The sequence below is a fragment of the Taeniopygia guttata genome, chromosome 2 (genome assembly GCF_048771995.1).
Source record: "Taeniopygia guttata chromosome 2, bTaeGut7.mat, whole genome shotgun sequence".
Lineage (NCBI taxonomy): Eukaryota > Metazoa > Chordata > Aves > Passeriformes > Estrildidae > Taeniopygia > Taeniopygia guttata.
In genome coordinates, this window is record NC_133026.1 from 51321731 (window position 1) to 51339577 (window position 17847).

A 17847-nucleotide genomic window follows, 5' to 3' on the forward strand; every position below is an offset into this window, starting at 1 on the left:
GCAAGAGATAAAAGGCTTGACTTCTCTGCTGCAATTTTAAGAGCTGGCAACTGAGGCTGTGTCTTCTCCCATACTCAGCAGTAGCTGTCCCTGCCACTGATTTAGTCTTCATCTGTCATGTTCTCAAGCTGCTCAGAGTCTGTCTGAGAAATACTGAAACATGAAATACTCATGGTTTCTCACAGCTTGGTCTCTCTTCCCACAATCAGTGCTTATAGTCAAGACTGTCTGAGAGCACCCCATCCATAGTGAATGAGACACCTTTTCATTTAGAGTGGCTTTGATAAACAAGGTCCCTTCAGTAGTTTTCAGATCTGAATGAGCTTTCCTGAGTGAGACTGAACAACCCTATACCTTTCCTGGGCTCCCTGGGTGTCTCTGGCTGGTGTTGCCAAACTCACATGTTCATTACAGGCACCAAATGGCTTGGGTCATGTCTCCCCCTGCCAATTTTATGTTTTTGGTCTTTTCTAGAGAAGAGTAGAGATATGGGAGCTCTTCAAAGAGTTTTGTGCTTAGCACTGAGTGCAGAATCCAACTACCTTTTCCCTCACCACTTTGCAGGGGAAGTAGCATCACTTCTTCAATGGAGGTCTCTGATTACATGTGCTGTTGCAGCTACATGATGCTTCATCTTGGCAGGCCTATTATTACTACTTGAAAAACTATTTAGAGCAATATCAGGTCTCAGAAAGGCTGCTACTTTTGACCAGTTTTCTTTCAGAAGTTTTTGAAGAGAGAAGTGTAATAGAAAACCTGTTATTATCTTCTTCCTTTCCTCTTTTACTTTAGCCATATCCCCTACTGCCTGATGACTTTATTTGGTTTTATATGCATTCTGGCTGTGTGGGAAAGCATTTCAGTGGTAGTGTATATCTTCCTGTTGGAGGCTTGTTACTTTGTTGCATGCAATTCACTAAACTCCATGCCTTCACTAATCCTGGAAATTTTGTCTTCTCTGCCTTTATTTTTATCACCAAGGTAAAGGCAACTTTAATATTTTTATGTTGGCTTTGTTATTTGGGTTTTTTTCTGATGTAACAGAGTAATGTACTTTATATACAGAGGCACACGTACAAAGATTCTGTATTCTGAATGCTTTTCTCTTATCAGTTGTTATTGTGTATAGCAGAAACATAAAATCTGTCAAGTAAGACAAAGCTAGGAGGCTTTTAAGGGGACCTTGAAGTGGTAGGAGAGAGAACTTCTAAATCCAATGTGTATGATTCTTATTTTAATTCACAGTGCTGTATTGGGTATTTTTTATTCTCTAAACCTCTTTGAATAGAGACTTTATGCAGTAGATACACTTCACTTTTCCTTACTCAGCTTTTTATCAGAGGCTTAGAAATTGCTTTAGCTCTCAGTTAAGAAATCTGAACTCCTACTCTTCTCTAACATGTTCTCAGCCATAATACCCCACTGCAAGAAAATTGTTGAACCACTACAAATTGGCTGCAGTACAAGTGCAGCGTTTCTGGGGTGCTTGAACACTTTTGTGTGCTCACATTTATACAGGTTTGAATGTTTGTAGCAGAGACACAATAAGTGCAGCACCAGAGAGAACAGTCATTTTCCTGAAAGTTACCAATCACCCAGGGCTCACTACACCAGAATTTGTCCATCCAGCAGACCACTGTAAAACGTGCTTATCCAAACTCACAGATGTACTCAAATGGCTTTGAGTATATACTCAAACTGAGTATATACCTATCAAACTGCTGGTTCATAGTAACTAGTTCAACTGGGACCTACAAAGGGTAAGGGTCTTTTACGTAATCCTGCATCTCCATGCAGAGACGCTGAGTGGTTGTCTGCAGTTCATTTCACAAAAGAGATCATTAGTTCTCAAAATTGAAAAATTACTGACTTTTTTTTTCTCTCTCTCTCTGTTTTGTTTCTTCTTCACTAGGGCTGTGAGTTAATTGAGACCATGGATCAGGACCTCACAGATTTCACCAAGTGCCTTCAAATACTCCAGAAAAAGATAGAGAAGAAGGGCCTCCAGGTAAAGACAACACATCTTTTTTCCTGTGCTCCTTAGTAATTACTCTTTTTTCTCATTGTATTTAGGTTGATCTTTCAAGTTTGCACTGAAATGAAACTATTTTCAGTAGCCTTGACATTCTGCAGTTTTGCCATAATTTACTGCACATTTGTAAGCATTGATGCATCTGCTAAAAGGAATTACGAAGTGTGTCGATGAACAAGTGTTAGCTTTCTTAAAAGGCAGCTTGTATTGATTTCTGTTAATGAACTACCCAAAGTGCAGAAGGCTGTTGTGGCTGGTGTTCAAAGCAAGAGTTCCACTTTGGCATGTAAATATATTTTCAAGTCTTGGCACACTAAGATTTGATGTTCATCTCCTTTCTCTCTCCTTTCAAAGGTGAAATGGAGAGGGGAAGTCTTATCCTACCAACATTACAAATGGCAAGCAATACGTCCTTCTGCAAAATGTTCCCTTGGAATCAAAGGCAGACTTTGCAGCGCAACCAGTGCACTAAATTTAAAAGAAGCCATATGGAGTTGTCCATCTCTTTTCATGAGAAAGGCAAGGGAGGCAACATTCCCTCTCCCCTTCTACAGTTAAATTTTGGAGGACCCCTTGTTTTATTTCTGAGATGCACAGGTAAAATTCCTTGGGAATTTCAAATGTGATGAGTCGGCGGCAGATGAGCTCTTGAGATTGCTTCCCTTTCCTCCCCGTGGAACAGTCATTCATAAGAGCTGACCTCTCTCGTCTGCTCTTCATGTATGAGTGAAGAGAGGGAGCAGGTGCTGCACCCTTCACCCAGAGTAAAAAGAAGCATGTAAGAAAATTAAAATGACAGCATAACATGGAAAGAGACATGGAAACCTCTTTTCCCATTTTCATTGTAGCAGGATGAGAAAGTTGCCTGATTTCTGAAATCACCATACTCCAACAAAGCAGCAAGGGATTGAAATGCCAATACCCTTCTCTCCTTCTTCCCTCCTCACCCAGGCTGCTAAAAAATTCACCATTTTTTGTTTAAACTGTTTTAAAACTTATTGTTCTTCTAAAGGCAATAAATGTCCATGGGACACTTCGGAGTGCTGTCACACAATGCCCATCTGCAATTGCATCTCAATACAATGCTGTTGTTCATCAGGGTTTTTTTTCCCTATCAGTATAGACAGAGATGGGGTGGTTTCACCATGCACTTACTGACTGGCTGTGAGCCAGGAAACTCTTTATAAAACAGTTTATTTTCTTTCTCCCTGTAATTTATCATCACAAGAGTTCAGAGGCATATCTTTGCATCTAGGACAGGAATAGTAATGAGTGCCATTGGAAAAGATGAGGCACCTATGCCTAGGATTTGTTTTGAATTTGGCAAGTAAGGTGCTTTCCTTTTAATACAAATGCCCTTTCAATGAGGAAGAACTTAAACACTTCTTGGATTCAGTTCATTATCCAATCCCATCTATTAGTATACAGCAATTTTTTTAAGCTATTACAAGAGGGTTTATGATGAATAATCAATGTGTGGTTAAAATAAGAGTAATGGGAATATGACAGCTACAGCAGGTGTGTTTAAGCAATAAGTAGTCTATTTGTAAAAGTTTGAGATCTGTGATCACTCTCACAGTAAAGCTGTGTTTAGTTGACTAAAGGACACCACATTGTGATCTTTGAGGATATTTTGTAGAGTACAAGCCTGAGTGTAATTGCAGTAATTGTGCAGTGTTCATGCCAATGCACTAAACATAAGATTTCAGTTCAGTTATAATTGTATGCTGTTACATGTAAGAGATGTGCTTTTAATGCAATCTGAGTTTTTCAGAGGTGAAGGAACTAACACATATAAATTTTCTAAAACTAAGCACCATGTTCATTAAATGCTAGCTACTTCTTGTTTGCTGTGTCTGTTCCATAAAACATAATAAGATGCTGTCTTTTTCATGCACTCTGGATAAAGCATAATACATTTCTACTTCTGATCTTCTGCATTCTCTGACTAAGGAATTTGAAGAAGTCATTGATTCCACTTAGGGAGATAAAATGTGAAACTTAAGCAAATGTAAGACTAAACTGTATCACAGCTCTATAAATTATTAGTTCAGCTTCTAATTTGCCCTTTGTTCAGAAGCATTGGATATAATTCTTTAGTAGGAGGTTTGGTGGTTCTTCAGAATGTCCTGATAATGCAGACTTGATGTCTGGTCCACAAATGACACAGAGATTCTGAGCACTTGCAAAACTGGCCTCAGTTTATGCATGCAACCTCTTGGCTCTTCTAAAAATCTAGCCTCTTTAAATACCTAAATTTGCACTTAATTTAGGTTTCTTTATGGGTAACATTCTGCCATAAAAAATATCAAGTGATACGACAACAGACTCTTCCAGCCATAGACCTAAATTTTTTTAGGAGAATGCAATTTTTTTTCAGCGAAGAAAGCTGCCTTTGAATTCTGTGGTGACTTGAGAGGTACACACAGCTGAGAAGAAAAGGAAGTTCAGGGTCTGAAAATTAGAAGTGGATAAAGAAGGGGTTCTTCATCTCCATTTGTGGTTTTTTACCTCAAGAACAAGCTTGCATGTCACAAAGGGGAATTATTTTCCTTCTGTAAAATGTCATAAAAGTTTTCCTTTTAGCAGAGAGTATTAACTGTGTGGAATATGTCTTCCTGGTGCCAGCAAAAATATGTTTGTCTCCAGTTTTGATTTTTTCACCACTCTATCTAAAGCACTTGTCAAAGAGGAATAAGACAAAGAGACACTACAAATTTGTTTTCCTGTGATTTATAGTTGAAGTTATGAAATAAGGAAAGTATCTCTTTAGTATGTTTAAAAAATTGATGCCTAAGTCATGCTGTGTTTGCTGCTATTTCTGGGTAGCAATATGTTAAGCTGGGAAGTTAATTGCATTCAATATACACCATGGATTCACAATCCCATGAGGTAGTTTGTCTGGATGAAATTCAAGTGTGAGCAGCTGAGGTATTTAAAACAGGCATCCCTCCATTGGTCAGAGAATGTTAGCATTTACCTGCTATACTGGATGGATTAAAATTTCTGCTCTGATTTATCAGTCACCTCTATGGAAATTCTGTGTCATGGAGGTTTTTGAGCTCATTTGAGCATATGCAGGTGATATTTTGTTCCAAAAGGAGTAGGTTTGTGTAATTTGCTTTCCATGTCTCTGTACCTTTATCCTCCTCCTTTTCTTTCTTTCGGTTCATCCAAATAGCTTTTGAAGAAATAACTTTTGAATAGAGAAATAGCATATTGAAAGACAACTGTGTCAAACAGCTTTCTCGGAGGTCAGCTGAGTGAGAATGCAGCTGAGGTAGACACTCAGTGCCCTCTACTTGTAAAAAAGGAATCCAAAAAAGTTAGCTTAGATTTTTACTGGTAGTTAGTTTGATAAGAGCCTTAAAAATTTCTTTACCACAAGGAAATATGCAGCTAGATTTGACGGTCAGCTGAGCTACAGATCTGGGAGAAAAAACACTTTGTTAGTTTTTGAATTCCTTGTTCAATATAAAGAGCAGTAATTCTGCTGGAATAATGAGCCAAATTCACTCTTAGAATAGTTTCTGAATCCTCAGGGTAATTAATTTCTGATTTACATTGCATATTTTGGTTGCATAGCCAAGTCATACACAAAGGAGCATTGCAGTCATTTTGTGAGATCGAAGTCACCTAATTATATGTATTTATAATTACATACTGCAGTGAATTTTAGAAAAAGCAGTACCCTTTATATGTGCGAGCTAGAATCAGTCTTAATCTTCCCTTTCCACAGCCCTAATTAATTTGTGAATTGCATTCTATTGGACGAGTGAAGCAATGAAGTACCACCAAGAGAATCTGACTCCTGAAGTTTCTTTCCAACCTAAAGGCTGTTAGATATTTTTCTTTCTCTTTCTGCATGACTGTGAGTATGCATGCACATACATACACGTGCAAGTATGTACATAAGTTCACACCTTTTCTGTCAGTGTTCTTCCTGGCCCTAGCTGGTGGTTTTAAAATGTCTTAATAATTCTGTTTTTGTTGCTGCTCTGTGTGTTTTTCACAATGTTTATGGTCTATTAGGTGTGCACACTTTGCTTTACTACTTTAATCATTATTTTATTCATTCTCTAGTTATGTGAGTACTTTCCTTTCTTCTTTACAAGACCTTCAAATAAACTTATTTCTGTCTGGTATGACTTTCTGCTCTTAATTTTCTCTCATCTTAACATAAGCTATTTCAAGAAACCAACTGAACAGGCAAAATGATAGGCAAGGCTTACAATATCTCTTATTTAGGGACCAACAGATCTTGCATTAGGAGTGTATGCTATTATCTTTGATTTGCAGATTGGAAAGCAGAAGTACAAAAGCAATTTGTCCATGGCCTACCAGCATGCTGGTGGTATAGTTGGAAAAGATGCTCCAATTCCCAATATTCATCAAATGCTCTTTCAACAACAGCATCTCTGGTCTCAGCTTGTAGCAGTTCATGCCAGAGAGACCTGAAAGTGTGCTTATCAATTTTGCAGCTCCAAGAAGAATACTCATAATATAAAGATAGATTTAAGCCATTATCTTTATCTCAGAGTTACAAACTGTACTTTCCTTAACTGTTTCATCTAAAATACCATTTAGTCTTAAAACTAAGCTCTGGGACTTTTCATTTAGCTTTATTATCTTTTCTGCTTAAAAAAAGTTAAAGCAGCTCATTTGATTATATGGGCTGAAGATATAAAAAATTAGTTTTATTGAAACCTACATGCCTTTTAGTGGTTTAATGTTAGTGTGTTTAAATTGATAAAAGCACCAGTGTCAGTATGAAAAAGGGAAAACATCCAAATCAACTCTTCCTAAAAACCCTTGGCAATAAAAGGATACTCTACTAACATTTCCATTTTAGAATTACACTTCAGATGTTCCATCAGTCAGCAGTCTAGGGTATTAATTCTTTTAAGTGAATGCAAGCCTTCTTCCCTTTCTACTTTTAAAAAAAGTATCAAATCAGTCCATTTTCTTTTATGTTGAGCAAGGCTAAACAAGTTAGTGAAGTCCTGTGTTTATAAAGTGCCAAAGAGAAGACAGTGATGTTCATATATCACCTTGAGCTGTGCAGTGTTCAGACATCTTACTTAGCCCTCTCTGGTTTGTCTTCATATGAGGAAAAAAAGGCCCTGAAGGAAAACCCAAAGTACCCTAAAACAAAAATCAGAAGATGCTTTAAAATAGTAATTTTTTACATAAAGACAAGTCTAACAGAGAAAAGGTATAATTATTGCAAATACTGGGCTCTATTTGGTTTAGTTTTTGTTTTGGCTATCAGTTGAGGTTATTCCTGATGATGTGGCTTTTTTTAGCAGCAAATAGATCAGTTTTCATTTCCTGACTAAATCATAATTTTGCTGCTCATGTTGGTAGTTGGTAATTTCAAGGTGGAACACTACTTGTTTTCATTTCTGATGACTTCTGAGTATCCAGAATAGTAGTGGGAATGGCTCTTAATGAAAAGTCTAGGAATGAGGATAGTCTGTTACGAGGATTTGAGAACAGGGAAGTTACAAAAATACCAAAGCTGGGGGGAGAGGCAGACTGGAAAATCCCAAAGTTGACAGGGAGCTGAAATGTGAAGCTTTTATAAGAATCACTGTATGGTTTCAGTTAGAAGGGACCTTATGGATCATTTAGTTCCAACCCACAGCCACAGGCAGGGATACCTTCAGCTAGACCAGACTGCTCAGGGCCCCATCCAGCCTGGCCTGGAACACATCCAAAGATGGGGCATCCATAACTTCTCCCTGGAACCAGTTCCAGTGCCTCACCACTGGACCTGAAGGACCATAAGGACCATAAGGACACTGAAGCTTGTGGATTTATTACCAAATCCTACATAGAACGCAGGGCTGAGAATAAACCTCTTCTTTTGGTGGCACTACTGAGTTTTTTTTCTTAATGCTCCACAGGAGAATAAAAATGCAAATGAGACATATTTTAGGGGAAGTTAAATATGTGTAATGAAAAGGTTCTTATTCTGTCAAGTGCTGCATCAAAAGATTTTTCATGAGTTATTAATAGTAATCTTCTTCATAAACCTTTCCTGTCCAAAAGAAACAAATGAATCTGAAGTGTTTCCTGTTAATTCCACTTCTAAAATGTAGAATTTCATAATACTTTTCAGCAGGAGTAAATCCCTCCTCTAGGGTGTCAGACATATCCTTGAAGACTATTTTAACTCTTAAGGTCTGAGTCTTCCTTCAAGGAATGCAGTATCTAATCCATCTTTCCCACTACAAATTATTTTAATGCTTCCTATTGTAAAGGTATGGCAAAATGCATTTCTTATAATACAGGATATCAGAACTTGCCAGTTCCCAAAGAGAACTGCTAATATCATGCAAGGTCTCGTCCTGCTCCACTGTAGCTGTGAGCATCAAGACACACTGGGTGTCTTTGCCTTCAAATAATTTTATGCAGTATGAGTGCCTGCAAGTGCAGACACAGTGCATCACATACCAAGAAATTTTCTTTACATAACCCTTGTACGCTCTGCTGGGGTTTGTATTAGACCTATGATGATAATTTTCTTAAGACACAGACAGGGTAGGGTTTCTGGAGAATGTATTGATTTCAGTTTCTTTGTTTAAAAAAGTTAAATCCCATATCAAGGTTTGGGGGGAGGAAGAACAAGGGGGGAAATACTGTTTATTTAGGCAGTTCAAGGGATTCAAGAGATCAAGGATGTGCTCATTAACCAGACTGCAGAAGCTAATGAGGAAGCCAGCAATTGTTCTCTCAACTTAGTTAAAGGCTAAATATATTTGAAACAAAAAGTGTGTGGTTCCCTTTGCAACCATCAATTTTGCTCTGTTTGTAAGTTTCTCATAGAAGATGTGATTCTCCTCCCCCTTTCAGCCTCTTCTGCTTTTCAGGAGCACACTTTCCCTGAGAGCAGCTATTGCTGATGTGATTGCCTTTATGCTGGAAAAGTGGTCGGGCTACAAGGACATATCATTATCCTCAAAAGACTGTCATACTTGCATTGGCACAGTCTTGGATGTGGATATTGTAGTGGGAGATCTTGAACAGCACTATCTTTTGACATGAGGAATTTTTTTGCAATTCAAAGACTGAGACCTCAGTTTGTTGCCTGACATTTCATAAATAACTTGGGTTTGGGTTTTTCACTTGACATATGAATATTGTGATGTTATAAAATCTCCCATAAGTTGCAACTGTTTTTATTAGATTTTGTTTAGTTAATGGAATGTAAGTTTATTGTTAAGCAAATCAAGAAATTTGAGCTAGTGTGATAAATTTTAGCTGCAAATTATAATAGAGCATTTTTTACAACTCAAATTGGTTTCTTCTTGCTAAATTGAGATGCCTGTCAAGAATGACAGGTGTTTTGGCCATTGTAGAGAGTTTCATAAAAACTTCTAGCACTTTTCTACATTCCTGAGTGTAAGAAACACTGGCTTTAGAGGGCACACTTTGATAACTTCATGAGCTGCAGTGATGTGGTCCTTAAAGCAGAGGGTGAATCAGTCAACAGATTAGCTTCTCCTGTGGCTTCTTTTTTTATTCTATTCAAATAAGCTTATTTAACCTAAGTAATGTATATAAGAATACTTCCTTACTGGTTTTGGATTATTTACATTTTTTTGCTATGACATATTCTATCTTTTTGCAATATTGTATAGCTTTTGAATAGCCAGGAGAAGTTAATCTCTTCCTTTCCTTATCTAGAAAGAAGTATTGGGACAGAGGGCAGAGGAAGGTATTAAGACCATAGGAAAGCAAAAGTGTGTGGCTGATGCTACACAGAAATGTTTTAGCCTATAGTCCTGAGGACTTATTGTTTTCTGCAATCCTTTAGCTTTTCCTGACATTTAATTCTGCACCTCTTTGCTGATACCAGTACTGTTCAAGAAGATGCAGAGGGGTGTAGAGTAATTTAACTCTTAACAAATATTGAGAAAATGAGGCGGTCTGATAACATATGAAAGGCCCCTACAGTATTCCCACAGTAAAAAAAAAGGCAGTAGCAAAAGCTCAAAAAAAGTAGGGACTGAAGGGTCTCCATAGCAGAACTGCCCTGGCAGTAAATCAGGCTTTGCTAGTTCTGTTGCTCGTGCTATTCCTTCTTAAATCACCTGCCTTTTATTTTGCCTCTGACAAGGGATGGTCTCTTCAACTTGACTAAGAAGAACCCATCAAGTTTCCCTTTTAAACAACTGAACAACTAAGTACTGAACAATTAAAGCTCAATATTTTCTGCAAATTAAATGTGAACATAAAATGTTTACAGCTTCACAAGCGCCTCCAGTTTAAGAAATCATGCTTCATTTCTTTTTAAGTGTGTGGCTAAATTTATACGGTCTAGAGGACAGTGTAGAAAAATAAAATTCATTCTGTAATTACTCAGGCTATGTTTAACTTACCTGCTATAAATATTGAAACTACACTGATGAGGAAAATTGACATCCAAATCGTAATGTACTTCCTTCAGTATAAAATATGTCCAGCTTCTTTGAAACAAATGTATAAATCCAAGACTTCTCTCTGCAAGTCTGCACTCCCTTAGGAAAAAAAAAAGCCATTGTGTACTGCCCAGGTATTCAGTGAAATCACTCAAAAGAGGAACCATTGGGGCCTGAGAGACACAGGAAAAATTTTCCATCTTTGGTTTCAAGTTTTCTATTTGTCTCTAGAGTATAATAGGACAGGTTATTATCCCTTTGTTCATCATGAAGATTAATGTTCAGACCAGCTGAAAATATTACTGTTCTGTTGGGATCTATTGTGAGATCCTCAGACTTGTGTGAACCCGAGTTTAAACATTTTAAATAGCAGAGCTAACATCTTGAGACAAGTGGAGACAAGTGTCTCAGGCTGTTACGTCCTCTGTGGTGCTGCTGCAGGAGAGTGAAGGTCCTCCAAAGCTCTGCCTTACTTGGGATGTCTTTTATGCAGACTTCACTGCTAGATGTTACAGTGGGAAAGTGCCTGAGTTGTTACTCTCAACTTAGATTTAAAAAAAAAAAAAGTGTATGTGTATATATATACACATATATATATATATGTATATATATACACATATATATACTGGAAATTGAGATTCTTTAAGTTTCTGTATTTTGTATGGAAGGTTTCCCCTTAAAAATCTATGATTCTTTCCTTAAAATTTGACACCTAAAATTAATATGACAAAATTGAAAACAAAGCCAGGCAGAAGGCTAGTTTTAAAGAAAAGGCACACCTGGTCTATAAAGTCACAGGAAAAGGCCTCAACTCTCAATAGTGTTGAAGTCAGTGTTCCCTGTTCATGGGGATGTGTCTGTGGGCAGCTGGCAGCTGTTCATATGGATGCCCCTGGCCACAGAAATCCTACCCCATTGCCTCACCACATCATGGGTTTGTTTAGCTTCCTTTGTGGGCTTTCCACAGAGGGTCCTGGACCAGCATCTGAACAGGAGCTGAAACAGAACCACATGAAGTTGTGGTGGGAAAGGAAATACAAATCTTCTCTTCATCTCAAGCTTCTAGAGAAACGTGCATAGTAAGGTTTGTGTGCCCAGGTGCTGGTGGAGGAGAGGCACAGCTCAGCCATGAGGAGAGGCACAGCTGAGTCCCTCAGTCCCAGGCAGGGAGGGGTGAGGGGAAAAGGGGGACAAAACAGCCATGTCAGCACCAAGGGGAGAGCAGAAGGAAGGGCTTCAGCCTCCAGATTCCCCTGGAGAACCCTGGGCAGAGCAGGTGGATCTCTCCTGAGACAGCTGCAGCCTGTGCAGAGGAGCCCATGCTGGAGCAGGTGTCCACCCATGGGACACCACAGTGGAGCAAATATCTGTGCTGCAGGCGGTGGAGATGTGCCAGAGCAGGAGGATGTGCCCTGAAGGAAGCTGCAGGCTGGGAAGACAAGACATTGCAGGAGCAGGCTCCTGGAAGGAGCCATAGGATGTGGTGGACCCATGGTGGAGGAGTTTGTTCCTGAAGGGCAGAATTCTGTGGAGAGAACCCCAAACTGTAGCAGAATATGATAAGGAAGGAGCATCAGAGAGGAGCTGGTATGAACTGACCACAGTCCCCTCTTTTCCTGTGCCACTCAGGGGAATGGTGAGATAGAGGAGTGAGGAATGAAGAAGTGAAGTTGGGCCTGTAAAAAAGACGGGTGATGGAAAGGTGGGTTTAGTTTTGTTTGTTTTTTTTTCTCTCTAACTTGATTTTTAATTGGCAGTAAATTAAATTAATTTTCCCTAAGTCAAGTCTGCTTTGCCTATGATGGTAATTGATAATTAACAATTTCCCTGTCCTTGTCCTGACCCATGAGCTTTCTCATCTCATTTTCTCCCCCTTGTCCTGTTGAGGAGAGGGAGTGAGAGAGGCTGAATGACTGCCTGGCAGCCAGCTGAGATTAATCCCCCACAGAACTGCAGGGGAAATCAAAGGGAAGTTGTCAGGGCTCACAGAGGTGTGCAAAGGTGCACACGCTCTGATACAGGATACAGATCATGTCTGTGGGCCAGCAGGCAGAACTTCCAGTGCCTGGTTCTGACTAGCCAGGGACCTTCCTGTACAAGACTGTGCCAAGCAGGCTGCAGCAGGAGCCACAGTCCAGGGCAAGGCTCCCTGGTTTGGATCATGATCTGTATCCACTAGGGGAAGAATAGACGCTTTGAGGAGAAACTCTGCAACAAAAAGCCTCTTCCCTGTGCAGTGTCCTTCCCACCTGCTGACCCTGCAGGACTGGTTTAACCTGCAGCACAGGCTGCAGGCTGGCTCTTGTTGAGGGGTGTGGGATCCACACAGGACAAGGCATCAGTGCAGGGGTTGGGGGCCCTGCTGGCTGAGAAGCATCGGGTTGTGCTTGTGTTGCCCTGCTGATCTTGTGACAACATGGAAATGTATTGCAGGGATGGGGGGGAAGGCTACTACAGGAAAGACTGACAGCCAGAGTTAAGAGAAATGTGGGATACAGAGCTCGTAATTAATAGATTCTCTTGAAGATTTTTTTCCTTCTTTGAATTTTTTGTTGATGAGAGTTTGTGGTTATTTTATTATTTTAACTCCTGGAGGCAGGATTCAGAATGATTAAAACCACATCATGTGCCAAACACAGCTTTTGGCACTGGAATCAAGTGGCTATTAGATCACTGAAGATATTTGCTGGACCATTTTAATACAATCTTCTAAAGACCTTTTGCATTGCACTTAGTATAAACCCAGTACTTCCTTTCTTAGGGATATGACAGTTTAGTTATTGATTTCACACTTCCATGGTGGTGATACCACAGTGCACATTCTGGATTACAATAGTTCAGTTATGGGAAGAGAACAGTTAGCTTATGAATGTTTTTTCTTACTGTTTTAAAAGAAGAGAAGATTTTATGAATTTACAGAAGACAAGTGATTGATAGTCTTGGAATCCTTGTTCATTCACAAAATAAATGTGTCTGGATCAAAACTGATCCAAAGCATCAGTAAACAAATTGCTTGAGGATTTCTAGTGCTTTTATCTCATAGAACAGCATGGTAACAGTCAGGAGTACAGACAAACCCTTCACCCAGAAAATCTTAGGCAATAAAGAATTCCAGTGACCCTGATCTCACACACAGAAAGAATTGTAAAGCTTTGCTCCAGTTGACCAGCAGTAGCAGAGCAGGAGTTTTTGGTGTCCCTTCTCTACCACAGGCACAGCGAGCATTGTTTGACCAAGGTCATACACAAATATTCAGGACAAAAGCAGGAAGTCAAATTCAGATTGCTTGGGATCCAGCAGTACAAAAGGATTTTGTCAATTCAGTTTCTTTAAGTAATAAAGTCAGTAGTCATGAAGTTCATGTTCCACAGAAACTTATACTAGTTTTTGTTATATATACTCTCAGACATTCCATTTACCTGCAAAAGAGGGCAAAGCCAAGGCTTCATTTTTTTCAAAATGAAATAGTTATTCAAGCAGAGATGTAAACACAAATCAATAATAAAACCAAGTTTAAAATGTTTCCAGTGACTCAAGTTGGATGAACAAGTATGTTTCTGTATTTAGAAATTATCTTTCACATTTCCATCTTACCATCATATGTTTCTTGCTTTAAGCAGGCAAATGCAATCTCTTTGCATACTTTTTATGTCATTAACAGAGAGAATTAACCTCTTATTTGAAATAAAAAGCATTACCAATAGAGAAAACACTTAGGTAAAACTGTAAGAAAATGAAGATAAAAATGAAGAAATGCTTTGTGAGGGAGCTGGAACAATATAATATATAGATTAGTGGAGTCAGTGAGGTGAGGATGAAACTGATTGAAGGTTATCATCTCAGGTACACAAACAGGATGGCAGCCTTTGACTGAGAACTCTTGTTCCCAAAAGAGTGACATGGCTGAAGCAACAAGAAAATTCTGGCTAAAATAAAGAGGATTCTACCTGAGCAAAGATCAGATGCTGCTGTGTGGTTCAGCATCTAATTTCTACAGAAACGATTGTCATACCTTTTATGTAAAACACTGAGCTAGGGAGCCAGTATAATCAACTCAACTGGACCATATCTTGCTACAAATTTAACATTGGATTGTGGGATTTTAGTAGTCCATTAAATTTACATTGAAATTTTGAGGACGATATAAAAAATTACTTATTTGGCCAGTACTGGAGCTCTGGCACAGCTATAGGTAAATGCTTTAAAATCTACTCTGGCCCATTTGTTACCAAGGGAAGTGCTTGGTGTGTTTTAAAGTCTTTGGTATTGAAGCTGATGCAATGACCAGAAAATAATTTAAACCACATCCTGAACTGACAAATTGCCTTATGAAGAAAAAAATGCTTTTCCTGTAAACTGCCCAAAATTGATGAAATGACAAGCCAATAAAGCAATAAATACCATTCACATAACTACTTAACTGTTTGCTTTTCAACATGAGATACTTATATATATGTATATACTTAAGCATATAATAAACTTCCAACATGCTATGCATATTAGTACAATAATTTTGTTGTCTATGTCTTATTCCTTTAAAAATTAAATTAAAGGAATAATCTTATGAATTCTAGAAAATTAAGAAAGGCTGTGGAGATGAAAGGATTTCAGTGAAGTGAGAAGGTGCTAAAAACCCACTATGTTCCAATCAGATATATAACTGTAATTGGCATTCTAGTATCTTGGATATTAGCAATGGATGGTCTCCATGATCTCAGAGGAGCGGGAGGTTTAGTCATGACTCCAGAACTTTTACACGATTTTAATTACTCTTGCCTTCCTTTTTTCCTTTAGGGGAGTTCTTTGCAGTTCCTTCAGTGCTGCTGGTCGTTGTTAGTAAATTTGTTTCATCTACCTATCTCCCTGAGACTTAAGCATGTTGTCTGGCTAAAAGTGAACTCATAGCGAAGAAAGTCCTTTGAGTTGTCTGGCCTCTCCCTGGGGAGAGAATTTCTTATCAGAGATAATGAGCATGGTTTTGAAAAGAGTGGGCATCATTTGCTGTCAGTTTGAGCATTGGACTTCACTTTTATATGTCATGGTGCTGCTGACATTGCAAAGTTAGGTAGTGCTCTCTTTTAACCCACTCCAGGTAGTTCCAAGCTTCCTGTGTCCTTAAATGTGTGTTCCTCGGTCATAAAGTGAAAATCTTCTTTGTATTTAACCCATTTATACTAGAAAGGGGAATGTCAGCTGGGCCAGCTTTCACAGTGTTTAATTTAGCAAGCCTGTAAAGAGTTTACAGCAGGTTGTCCATTTCAGTAGTCTCTGTGAGAGTGGAAGCAGGAACCTGAGCAACTTCATTCTGATGTGGTGAGAACCTCAGCTCCGCTTGGTTGCAGCAGCCTCTAAATTACAGTTTGAGGGAGAACAAAAAAATATATCCCTGAATTGCCAGCACAAAGTCTTACTCTATGCTTTCCTTCTCTTTTTAACTACCCTGCTCTTTGATAGTGTCTTCTAAAACTTTCTCAAGACATACTAACATATGGGTGTATCTTTTAAAGATGACTGGATCCTACCCTTAGATCTTCAACAATTTCTAAGTTAAAGCTTGCTAGCCTTTAAGGATACTGTGCATTTAATTCAGGTTATAGATAGCCCAAGAATATGTGCCTACAATGATATAAGCTGCTCTCTATAGTTATTTATGATTTTATGTCTTTTCTCAGGAAATGAATGACACAGTGTGAAAACAAATTGTGAAGGGGACTGGTGATGGGACATTTAGGTGAAACATGGACATTTCAATTGAAGTACAGCGTGTTAGTCAAATGTTGCCTGCTGGGCTCATTAGCAGTAACTGGATTCATTCTGTGGCCTGTATGCAGGAAATCATAGTGCAAAAATGAATGGCCTTTCTTCTCTGTAGTGTGGGAATATCTAAATGTCCCAGTCCTTGGGTATTCACTTTGTTCTTTGTCATTCTAGGTTCAAGAATAACACAGAGTTGTGTACATGCCTTCATGGCACATCAATTTTCTTAAGTTCTTGCAGAGTGACAGGAGCAGTGATTGCAGGGAAGGAACTGATTGTTTTCTTAGTTTGTGGTTTTTGTGTTGTGTTTTTTAGGTTGTTTTTCTTTTTTTAACAGAGGTGATAGCTTTAGGATGAAAAGGTTCTTGAGGTTTTGGTTGCACCTAGCCTTTTGGGGTTTTTTTTTTAATAAACAAAGTGTGAATGCCTAAGCCTTCAAATAAAGGCTCTAAAAGTCCTACAATGTCTGGATGCCTGTCACTTCTGCCAAGATTATCCAGTGAAAGGTGGTACTGTAAACTGTCACAGAAGTGCAGAATTTTAGCTTTTCTCTCTGACTGTTCCTCTCCGACTCCAGCTGGGTTTGTTTGCATACCTGCCACATGCTTGTGTTTTTCATTTTCACAATCCATGCAAACCCTAAATAATAGATACATTCCTTTTTCAGATATCTTTATTATCCTTCTCCCAACACAACTCAACCCCATATCTCTGGTTTATGAATGCCTTTTCAGGATGCCTACTCCATGCTATATTGGTTTTATTTTCTTCCTTTTTGGTAAGCAATCCACAAGACTGCACTGTTCCAACTGAATAAGGAGTATGCTTAATTCTGTATTGCTTGAAAATATAAGAAGTGGGGGGTTTGCTACATTTTTGTTCAACTCTGCAGTTCTGTGCACTTCATCATTTGAGCTGGGTACTGTACTTCATGGGAAGCACACGTGTGAGAATAACAAGGATTTACGAGGGAAGGAAGACACATTTAGAATGTTATTGCATCTTTTCAATTCCAAATCAAAGGAATTCTGTATTTTCTTCATCCTTAGCTTTTATATTGGTACCAATCATCAAAGCCAAAACTAACAAGTTTTGGTGAGACATATATACACCAAGAAACTATACAGTAGTTGCTTGGTTTCTTGAAGATTAATCTAGGTTAATATTTGAGCTTCAGTCCCCTTGCTTAGAAGAAAAACAACATCCATGTGGATGCTGATCCTTTGTCAAGCCTCTTTAATTTCAGTGTGGTTCCAGGTTAGTAAGTCTGATTTTCTCCATGGTCTCTCCTGGGGAAGGAGAGGAGCATTTTAGTGCTGGCTGTCTGGTAGGGAACTGGTGGGTGTTGGTGGGTCTTAGTAGTAGTATAATTTTCAGAGAATCAATCCACCCTTTTAACTCACAGTCATCACCAGTCAAACAAAAGCTGTTTGTTTCTAAAGTGGAATCAATAAAAGGGAAAATATATTATGGTATTATGGCTCAGCTGGGAACACATGCTTTTTACCTTTTGCTATTTTGTCTTCTGTTTAAGGATTGGTTTTCTTACCATTGGTATTCTCTTGGTTGTACATTTGGTCTGGGTGGTCTGTAATCTGCACAGAAAATACATGCTGTCAGCAGTACAAGGAT

At 38.7% G+C, this 17847-nt stretch overlaps 1 protein-coding gene across 6 annotated transcripts in view; it reads left to right on the plus strand.

Moving 5' to 3' along the window:
- TPK1 (thiamin pyrophosphokinase 1) overlaps positions 1 to 17847 on the plus strand; it is a 292817-nt gene that overhangs the window by 173184 nt on the left and 101786 nt on the right. For all 6 annotated transcript variants that reach the window (XR_012054636.1, XM_032746808.3, XM_030265289.4 and 3 more), the window contains one exon: positions 1913 to 2008. Coding sequence is in view for 5 of the 6 variants with exons in the window: in XM_032746808.3 (XP_032602699.3) it covers positions 1913 to 2008 (96 nt within the window). In the remaining variant the exon portion in view is untranslated. The remainder of the gene's footprint in view (positions 1 to 1912; positions 2009 to 17847) is intronic.